The sequence below is a fragment of the Leptopilina boulardi genome, unplaced genomic scaffold (assembly GCF_019393585.1).
Source record: "Leptopilina boulardi isolate dan_hultmark-lab unplaced genomic scaffold, ZJU_Lbou_2.1 LbouV2_178, whole genome shotgun sequence".
NCBI classification, from domain to species: Eukaryota; Metazoa; Arthropoda; class Insecta; order Hymenoptera; family Figitidae; genus Leptopilina; species Leptopilina boulardi.
In genome coordinates, this window is record NW_026137727.1 from 11,847 (window position 1) to 23,051 (window position 11,205).

The 11,205-nt window shown below is 29.9% G+C and overlaps 2 protein-coding genes across 2 annotated transcripts; one reads left to right on the forward strand and one right to left on the reverse strand.

Annotated features, from left to right (window-relative positions):
• Positions 1-216: 216 nt before the first annotated feature.
• Positions 217-4,428, reverse strand: LOC127277720 (putative mediator of RNA polymerase II transcription subunit 29). The gene is made up of 5 exons (XM_051299032.1): positions 4,164-4,428; positions 1,710-1,802; positions 1,577-1,633; positions 734-919; positions 217-459 (listed from the first exon to the last, which is right to left on the reverse strand). Exons 1-5 carry the CDS (start codon positions 4,426-4,428, stop codon positions 347-349), a joined length of 714 nt encoding a protein of 237 aa, XP_051154989.1. The 3' UTR covers positions 217-346.
• Positions 4,429-7,234: 2,806 nt separating this feature from the next.
• Positions 7,235-10,768, forward strand: LOC127277722 (uncharacterized). Its single transcript, XM_051299034.1, has one exon. It carries the CDS (start codon positions 7,235-7,237, stop codon positions 10,766-10,768), a length of 3,534 nt encoding a protein of 1,177 aa, XP_051154991.1.
• Positions 10,769-11,205: the final 437 nt, after the last annotated feature.

Here is an 11,205-nt window from a genome sequence, read left to right on the forward strand (position 1 = left end):
TTGGAAATTATTAAAATTAATTTTTGGTTGACAGGAATGTATATCATTTTATTTTTATTAATTATTGTAGCTTACAAAAGTAGTGAAGTATTAATTAGGAACAGACGGAAAAATCCATAATAAAAAATGTCTGTAATCACTGAACAAGTAGCCAATATAATTAGTTCTTAAATAATGCTGGGAATCAACAAAATTTAATTCTTTTTTGTTCTACGTCTCCGTTTTGGGGGAGGTGCTTGATCCTGTTTATCTTTTTTTACTTTTTTTATCGATCGTGTTTTTGTCATTTTCCCTTTTTCTGACGGCTTGACGCTGTTGGACTTCGAGAATGGTCGACCTCTTTTTTTCATTTTATTTTCAGGTGTGTTTTTTGCCCCTGCGTTGGACTTAACATTTCCCTTTTTTCGGACTTCTTTCTGTTTTCCTCGTTGGTGCCGCTCGTTCCCGGTGTTGTTTTATCTAAATTAATAATTCAAGTAAGTATTTTAGTTAAATTTTAGTTACTGAATTATTTGTATCTTCACTGTAAAAAGCTGCGATTCAAAATGATACGCATGAGGCTCATTTTGATACGCAACAAACATGGGCTAATGGCGCCACCTAACTGGCTCATTTTTGCTGCGTATCAAAATGAACCGCATGCGGATCATTTTGAGTCACAGGTTTTTACTGTGCGTTTCACACTTTAATATTGTAATTTTTATACATTTATACAAATCACCATACAAATCACCTGAAATTTCTTGGCTGTTCTCCTTCTCACTTTCTACATTTAATTTTGATTCTGCCTCTCTGTTATTATTACACTTATTTATATCGTGATTGTTTTCGTTGTTTTTCTCAATTTCGCTGTTATCGTTATTTTCGCAATGTTTTTGGCTGCTCTCGTTAGTGCCGATTGTCGTTAATCTTGTTTCCTCTGAAATATTTGTCCAAATATGTAAGTATTATTTTTTTAAGAAAGAAATTATAGAACCCCCATTTTATAAAGTTTTATTGATCTAAAAAAAATTTGTTTGGCCAAAAAAATAGACTAATATATTTTTGTGTTTTCCCTTGAATTAAAATTCAAAACAGAATTGTCAGATTGTGTCCAATTTTACAGATAATTTCGAAAAACTACTCAGAAACACGAAATAAAGGCGAAACATATTTTTTTTTGTTTCATATTTTTCTTGGGCAGTTTTTGACATTGTCTCAAAAATTTGAGTCAATTTGAAAATTTTCACAGCAGATTTTAATTCAGTGGAAAAATACATGAAAATATAGTAGTGTGGTATCTCGGCTAAAAAAATTTTTTATGTACTTGTGTTATTATTATTATTGGTTTATTATTATTATTTTGTATTTTATTTTTATTGTTTATATATTATTTTTAATATTATTATTTAAATTTTATTTTAATTTTATTGTTTTTATATTCAGAGGCTATATTTATATAAAATACCTGTTAAATCTAATTCAATGCCAAGAAAACCATCAATTAAGAAAGATGACTCTATAAAAAATTATTATTTTAATGTTAAATTTTGAAATGCACAAATAATTTTTAATTTCCACATGATGTATACATTACCTTTCGAAAGGAACTCCTCTTCAAGGCCATGTTCATTGAACAGAAATTCGTGAAAATCTATAATTTAATCAGATTTTCATTATCTTATTTTAAAAAAATTGCTTAAAAAATTATCGATCTGAATTTTTATTACCTGGTGTAGAAAGATTTGAATTTTGATTCGAGTTATCTGGCTGCGGCGTTACGCCCCGACCCACGTCCCTGCGCAATTTATCAGATACAGTTTCTAGAAAAAATATGGAGTTGTTAATTTATTATCAAGTTGTGCTAATCGGTTTACTTTAGTTCCATTAATGTTTTTTGAGTTTTTATATGCGAATTTTTTATGACCTTCTGTATTTTTGTTCTTTTCCATCATAGAGGTTTCCAACAAAAGTTCACTCTCATTTTCTGAGTCTAAAATTTTTTACATATAATTACATATGTATATAGGTAATAATAATAAAAATATACATATTACTAAATTTAATTTTGTTTTCTTACGTACACATTTGATATAATATATTGTCATAAGCTAAGCGTCGATTAGAATTAATTACAGTTTGTAAGAATCCTTTCAAAGACAATCTAAATTTGAATTTATAAATATTTATTATTTTTTATATAAAAAGTTCTAAAATATTTTAAAAAATTTGTGCGCTAACTATCACTTCTAAATTTAAATCAATAAAAGATTATTAAATTCATTAGTGACACTGCGCTACTAATTCACACTAGTTATAAAAATGTTTCTCTTAGTTAATGAAATAAATAATAAAACTGATAATAAAATACTCCCTAACAACAATGGATGTTCTAGGATATCCTACGAATGTCATATTCATATCCGGAAATTAGAATATCTTTAGGATGTCTTCAGGATATCCACGGATATTCGTGGGACATCCTATGGATATCCTAATTTCCGGGTATCCCTACGACGTCCACAGGATATCCTGAATATCCGGTTGCTCTTAGGGCTCATATAAATCAGTAGCTTAGTTTTAATCGTCATCAATCCGATAATTATTGATTAACAATTTTTTTTACTTGTTTACTGTAAGTTTCTCTTGTTGATTTTTAATGAAATCTTTGTCCATGCTCCAACGCGAATTCCTACTTTGTCTCAATTTTTTTCCCCATTAATTACTCTCTCTAGCTTCTGATCTTCTTTCTTAATCAGCTTATCGAGTACTTGTAAAAATAAAAAATAAAATTACGCTATGTTGTAATCAGGGTTGGTACAAAAATCTGATTTTAAAATTCAATGACATTTTCAGGTTTTCCAGGACTAGTTTCAGAAATTTCAAGGTTAATTTTACACATATATTTTTCGTATAAATATCTAATTATTTTATTAATCATTGACAAATTTCCAATTTATTCTTTATAAATACACAACCAATTAAAATATGAGGGATCATCCATTTTTTATGAATGTAAAACATCTTAAAATATAAAATTCATGGAAACTAACAATTTTTTGTTAATTTTTTTTAAAGTTAATCGGAAGAATAAAACTTAAAAAAATCATTTTGTCAAAATTTTATTTAGATATTTCTAAAAAAAGTGTCATTTTCAATGTTGCATAAGAATTTGATTAAGTTCTAAAATAATAAACGCTTCTTCACGTTCTTAGAATTATTTTATCAGTAAAATGATTTTTAAAATTCTAATAAATTTACTTTATGTATTTTTCTTAAATAAATCCAAATAATATCAAGTTTTATATATTTTACAAAATTGCTATCAACATAAAAAAATTTTTCCAAATTTTTAAATTTTTTAGTATAATTTTGACAACTTGTATTTTTCAAGAAAAAGTTACCTGTTAATGTTTCTCATTCTGTATAAAGAGTACCTTTAAAATATAAACCTAAGAACATGAAAAAACGTTAATTATTTTTGAACTTATTCAAATTTTTATGAAAGATTGAAAATGACAATTGGAATTCGTAAAAAATTCTGACAAAAACAGGAAATTTTTGTGAATTCCTGGAATTTCATTTATTTTACTTTATAAAACTTGAAAAATAAAAAAAAAATTTCTCGGCTATAGTTACAGATATCTTCAATTTATTCAATTGTATTTATCTGAATTATTGGAACTCTTATGTTAGAATAATCGAAAGATATATAACTCTTTTGGGTTGATTAAACGCACACCTCTATTTTAATTTCAATATTACAGAAATATTTAATTTCATTTTTTTAACCTTGAAAAAACCTAGAAAAGTCAGGGAATTTGTTTCTGAAACCTGAGAAATGTTCAATTTTTAACTAATTTGTATCAGTGATTGACTTTTTTCTATTAGTTGGTTAAATTTTACTAATGAATTAATGAAAAAAAAATTTTTATTAATGGATCAAAAAAATGTAATGTAATGATTTCAGAAATGCAAGCCATTTTTTGGATGACCAAATGAAAAATAATTAATAAATATTACTTCTAATATTTTTCTATGAATTTTTTTTCTTTTTTTATGAAAAATAATTTCTAAAAAACTTGGAAAAATATCATTATTTGGCCTGGAAAAGTTAGGGGATTTTCATAATGGAAAAGCGCAACAATCCTGGTTTAGTCAATGTGGTCAATGTTTAAACTCACTGATGTACTTCATGATTGTTGGGTCCGACACTTGCAGGAATGATGCAATTAGTGTATTAAAAAGCGTTTCTGCAAACGGATCCATTCGTTCAGTACAATAAAATGAGTTCACAGATTCTGATAATGGTATCCATTTTCTCCTTAAATACGTCATGTAATTGTTAACAAGTGGAACTTCATGAGCAACTTTGTCAGCTTCACTTTGAATAATCGTTAATCCATCTTGGAAATGTGAGAGTGACGCTAAAGGCAATCCCAGTGACATCCACAATATTTCATTGTAATTGTCAGAAATACCAAGCAATTTCCACTGTTTTAACAATTCCTGTACATATGATTGTTTTGAGGAAATAAATATATTTTTTGTATAATTTTTTTAATAATATCCCAAGAAGGCATTAATTGTGGATGATACATCCCAGATATTTTTTTAACATACCTCCAGAATAAAGATTTCTTTAATTCAAAAAATCAATTTCTTTGACAAATTTTTATTTAATATAAATAAATTTTTTTTCAAACAACTCATCTTTGTTAAAAAAATTATTTTCGTTTCATAGAAATTTGGCCATTTGAGAAGAATACACTTTTTGGTACTTCCAAGTATCCTTGGAAATAAAAATAAATTTTTAGCTGAAATTTTGAGGGATGATAGAGAAGGGTTCAATTAATTGCGCTGTCCTCCTCATTAACTATAATTTTACGGAAAAATAATAAAAATAAAGCAATAAATAGTGATCTAATGTATCTTCGTCACGTGGGACTTTCCCACATGGCCTTAAATTCAAAGAAATGTTTCTTTGACCATATGACAATGCAGAAATTTCTTTGATTTAATACACAAATTTTTTTCCATCAAAAAAACTTTCTTTGAATCGAAGAAATTTTCTTTTAATGAGAGGCACTGGTGAAATTTCAGCCTATTAAAATTATTATTGTTAAAGGGTGTCAATTTTTTTTCTTTCATAATTTAGGACCCAAAATTAATATATTAATATATATTATTAAAATTGAAAAAAAAATTTTTTGGCCATTTTAGAACATTTATTTTTTGAAAAAATTAAAATTTTTTAAAATCCATGCGATTGATTGTTCATAATCATGAAAAAATCGTATAAAAAATTTGACAATGAAAAATAACGAAAATTGTGGAAGGAGTTGTTTTTTAAGGAATTAACACTAAAACTAAAAAAAATTCAAATTGAATATTTTTAGGGGTAATAATTTTTTTGTGACATTTTTTTACAACCTAAAATCGTATTCCACTGTGAAAAAAAAAAAATTTTTAACTATTTTACAATTTTTTTATTTTTTAAATTTTTCATTTTTTAAAAAAATTTACATTTTTTAAAATCCACGCGCCTGATTGTTCAGAATTATGAAAAAAACTTATGCAAAAATCGTCAATAAAAAATAATTAAAATTGTGAGAGATGTTTAAATTTATATTTTTCGAGATTTTTGAAGTTTATTGAAAGAAATTATTAACAAATTTAGTAGTATAGCAACACGGGTTCTAGCGCAGTTACCGACCGAGGTCGGTAAAGTAGGAATCTGTTTTACCGACATTTTTTACCTGCGTTGCAATGTGGTGTAGTTCTAATTTTCACCGCTAGATGGCGCCACTTTATTTTGGCGGCCAATTTAAACTGGCTTGCAATGTGGTAATTTTTTTTCTCACACATTTTTACCTGCGTTGCAATGTGGTGTAGTTCTAATTTTCACCGCTAGATGGCGCCACTTTATTTTGGCGGCCAATTTAAACTGGCTTGCAATGTGGTAATTTTTTTTTCTCACACATTTTTACCTGCGTTGCAATACTGTGTTCTTCTTTACCGATCGTTTTAATTCTCGTTGCCACCGCTAGATGGCGCCACTTTTTTTTGGCGGCCAATTTAAAATTGCTTCGAATTTGGTAATTTTTTTCTCAACCATTTTTACCTGCCTTGCAATATTGTGTTCTTTTATACCGGCCGTCTTAATTCTCATTGTCACCGGTATATGGCACCACTTTATTTTGGCAGCCAATTTAAAATTGCTTGGAATTTGTATAATTTTTAAATATCTCGCAAATTTTACCTACCGAATTATTACCTGTTGCCGTCAATAGATGGCCTCACTTAAAAATTATAAACTTAAAAAGGTGTATTGGAAGTGGGGCGTTTTAAATTTTAGCGCCAATGATGGCGTCTTTATTTAAATTTGCTTGGAAGTAGTTGCACCCTGATCTATCAACACTTCATTTCATTCAGTTAGTTCGGGGAATCCCCAGGCTTTACGCGCCTGTCAGCGGAGCGCGCAGGGATGGGTGTGTTTAGTTGCGCGCGGCTGTTAGGTAGTGGGGAGCGGCTGAGGTGGGGTGCGCCATAGTGGGGAGCGGTTGAGGTGGGGTGCGCCATAGTGGGGAACAGGGTATAAGGCGGGCAGCGCAAGCCACCAGCAGCATTATCTTGTGTTCACAGGTACAGCATAGATCGTCTATAGAGAAGAGTAGCAGTTCAAGAAGATTTTTCCACACTTTTTAATACTTTTATTTCAGTTTTTTTCTTCTGTTTTATTTTGTCTGTTTCAGTTTTTTTTTCTTATTTTTTTTGTTTCAGATTTTCTTCTGTTTCAGGTTTGTTCTTTTGTTTCAGGTTTGTTCTTTTGTTTCAGGTTTGTTCTTTTGTTTTAGGTTTAAGTGTATATATTGTATCTCTTTTTTTCTTAGTCTTAGGGTTTTCGTTATACGTTTTAAGGTTTAGAATTAAGATTCTTCGTTTGTAAAAAAAAATGCCAAAGGTTAATTCTCCAAAAAAATCACGGAAACGAATTCAGGTAAATGAATTCAATGAAGTTTGCCAAGAATGTGACAATTTTATAAAAATCGCGGAAAATCAACTCATCTCCACTATGGGAAAGACTGGAGATGATAGATTTGTTAACGCATTTGAATGGCAAAACAAGTGTCAACGTTATAAAAATGTAATGAGAACATTTTCGCGTAAATTTGATTTTTTCCCACATCAAAAATCGAGATATCTAAATTTATGCCAAAAGCTTGAATACTTGCGTTGCAATTTTGATGCGTTAATGAAGCGTGGTGCAGGAGTGCAAATGAATGACAGAATAAAGTGGGTGAATTTTGATGAGGCTTTTGAGGGTCGATTACAAAGTAGTGCTATCATTAATGTAGATTACAAGGACATTAATGAGTTCCTTGATGATGCTTTTGTTTTATTTCAGATTAATATTGAAAAAGCTTTAAACAAATTTGGTCCAATAAAAGTATATACCGTGTTAGGTGCAAAATTCAAAAAAGATTCAATAGATGGTAGAGAAGAAATATCTGATTTAAAAACATTTACCGCAAAAACTGCTGAAATCTTAAATACAACCCCGTTAGATGACTGGTATAATGTTAATGTTAAACAAGTTACTTTGAGAAGAATTGAAGAGTTCCAAGAGAAAGATTCTAATTGGAAACTTGATTCGATTCAAAGATTAGAGGTTAACATTAACAAGTACAACCCTATGCGCGCAAGTTCTTACATTGACTTACCACTTCCAATAAAACGTAAAAAAGCCTGTATTAATGTGCAAAACATAGATAATCAGTGTTTTAAATGGGCAATACTATCAGCTTTATACCCACCTTTGAGAGATGCTGACCGCGTTTCAAAATACAGACAGTATGAAGAAACGCTTAATTTTACTGGAATTAAATTTCCTGTCGCACTTAAAGATATTTCTAAATTTGAGGCTCTGAACAACATTTCAGTAAATGTATACGGTCTTAGCAAAAGAGATAAAAAGTTTACCGTTTCACCTCTACATCTTTCATCTCAAAAAAAGTTTACTCATGTAAATATGTTACTAATTGAAGACCACTACATAGATGAAAATCTTATTGATGATGAAGAGAGGGAGTCTGATAATGTAACTATCATTTCATTCAACTACCATTATGTCTGGATAAAGGACTTATCGAGACTAGTAAGTTCGGATTTATCAAAGCAGAAAAATAAAAAGTACATATGTGATCGCTGTTTACACTATTTTCTTAATGAACAAAAGCTTACAAGCCATGAAGAAAATTGTAGAAAAATGAACGAGACAAGAATTAGGCTACCGGAAGAAGGAAAAAATTTTGTTGAATTTAAAAATTTCCAGAACAAGGAGCGTGTTCCTTTTATTATTTATGCGGATTGTGAGAGTTTATTAATTCCTGCTGATATACCACAAGAGATCAATAATACTGAGGTTTTCCAAAATCATAAAACGCTCAGTATTGGTTACTACTTGAAGTGTGGTTTTGATGACTCATTGTCCATGTACAAAGCATCTCCAATAGATGAGGAGAATCCTGCAAAGTGGTTTTCAAAGGAGTTAAAGAATTTATCAGATAATCTTAATATGAGATTTAAAAACCCTATTCCAATGAAAGTGCTAAGTCGACAAGAACTGGTTGATTTTAGAAATGTAAATACATGTCATATTTGTAGAAAGAAAATCAAGTATGGGGATGTAAAAGTAAGAGACCACTGTCATCTAACAGGGAAGTATCGTGGGCCCGCGCATCAAGAGTGCAACATTAATTATCACGAATCACAGGTTATACCTGTTGTTTTTCATAACCTGAGTGGTTATGACGCGCATTTCATAATTGAATCTATTGCTACGGAATTTGAAGGCAAAGTTGATCTGCTTCCCATAAATAAAGAGAAGTATATCAGTTTTACAAAAAATATTAAGGATAGTGTTATAAAATTTCGCTTTATTGATTCATTTAAATTTATGGCATCATCATTGGACAAATTAGCGTCCTACCTCGATGAATACAAAATTGTAAGTTCAGTATTTTTTAATTACAGCAACGATAAAATTAAATTGTTAACTCGTAAAGGAGTTTTTCCTTACGAATATATTGATTCACGGGAAAAACTTGAAGAGACTCAATTACCACCAAAAGAAAAATTTTATAGTACGTTAAATGATTCAAATGTTTCCGACGAAGATTATGCACATGCGCAGAAAGTGTGGACCGAATTCAATTGTCAAAATCTCGGCGACTACGTGTATTTGTATATGCAAACAGATGTACTGTTACTTGCAGATATTTTCGAAAATTTCCGAAATCAGTGTTTACTCGCATACGGTCTTGATGCAGCGCATTATTATACAACACCAGGTTTAACATGGGATGCTATGTTAAAGTATACGAATATAAAATTGGAACTCCTCACAGACATTGATATGGTGATGTTTGTTGAACGTGGAATTAGAGGTGGAATAAGTCAATGTACCAATCGGTACGCAAAAGCAAATAATCCTTACATGGAAGAATATAATGAAAATGAGGAAACATCTTACATCGTATACTTTGACGCAAATAACTTGTATGGTTGGGCCATGATTCAATCACTTCCATATGGTGGCTTTGAGTGGGAAGAAAATATTGACAATTCTTTTGATTTTAACGTTCCAGATGATGGGCCAATAGGTTACATTTTGGAAGTCGACTTAGATTATCCGGAAGAACTTCATGAAAAACATAGTGATTTTCCGTTTTGTCCTGAACGCTCAAAGCCACCAGGGTCAAAAGAGCCGAAGCTTCTAACTACCCTTCTACCGAAGCGAAAGCATGTTCTCCATTACCGTGCTTTGAAGCAAGCTGTAGCCAACGGCCTAGTATTAATTCAAATTCATCGCGTTTTAAAATTTCAGCAAGCCATGTGGTTAAAAAATTACATTGATTTTAATACAACTCAACGAACTAATGCTAATAATGAGTTTGAAAAAAACTTGTTTAAATTAATGAACAACGCGGTATTTGGCAAAACAATGGAGAACGTGCGAAAACATGTTGATATAAAACTTGTGACAAAGTGGCAGGGTAGATATGGAGCTGAAGCATTCATTGCGAAACCTAATTTCCACAGCAGGGCCATTTTTAACGAGAACTTGGTTGCTGTGGAGCTTAGAAAAATGGAAGTTTTGATGAACAAACCACTTTATGTTGGTTTGACTGTTTTGGATGTGTCAAAAACTTTAATTTACAACTTTCATTACGATTACATGCTAAAAAAGTATGATGGAAAAAATTTAAAACTGTTGTACACCGACACCGATAGCCTTATTTATGAAATCAAATGCTCTAATATTTATAGAGACATGAAAGAAGATATTCACAAATTCGATACTTCGGATTATCCAGTAAATAATGTGTACAATATTCCGCAAGCCAACAAAAAAATTTTAGGACTTATGAAAGATGAGTGCAGCGGGAAAATTGTAACTGAATTTGTTGGCTTGCGGAGTAAAATGTACAGTGTGCGAGTGGAAGATCAAGATTTTATTAAAAAAGCAAAAGGTGTGAAATCCGCAGTTGTAAAGAAAACTATTACCTTTGATGACTACACGTATTGTTTACGAAATGTTAAAATGCAATCGCGAACTCAATATTGTATCAGATCGAAACTTCACAATGTTCAAACTTTAAAACAAACAAAAGTAGCTTTAAGTCCTTACGATGATAAAAGATTTTTGTTAGATAATAGTACAGATACCCTTGCATGGGGACATTGTAAAATTAGACAAATTAACGATGAAGCTATGGAATTGTAAATAGATGATAATGATGATGATGATGATGATTTGGGAAGATAAAGGTGTTTTAATAAAAGATACTGTACATTTTATATTATGTTTATTTATTAGAACCTTAATCTAGTTACATTTTTAACTTTATTTTAACTATTTTTAACTTTATTTTAACTATTTTTAACTTTTTTTAACTATATTTAACTTTATTTTAACTATATTTAACTTTATTTTAACTATTTTTAACTTATCTTTAACTATTTTTAACTTTTTTTAACTATATTTAACTTTATTTTAACTTATCTTTAACTATTTTTAACTTTATTTTAACTTTATTTTAACTATTTTTATATATATATTACATATCAGATTTTTTTATCCAACTATTGTGTGAGTTGTCAAATCCAAGCCATTTTACATATACATTGTTGCCACGGCTTTTAAGGACTTTCTCGACGAGG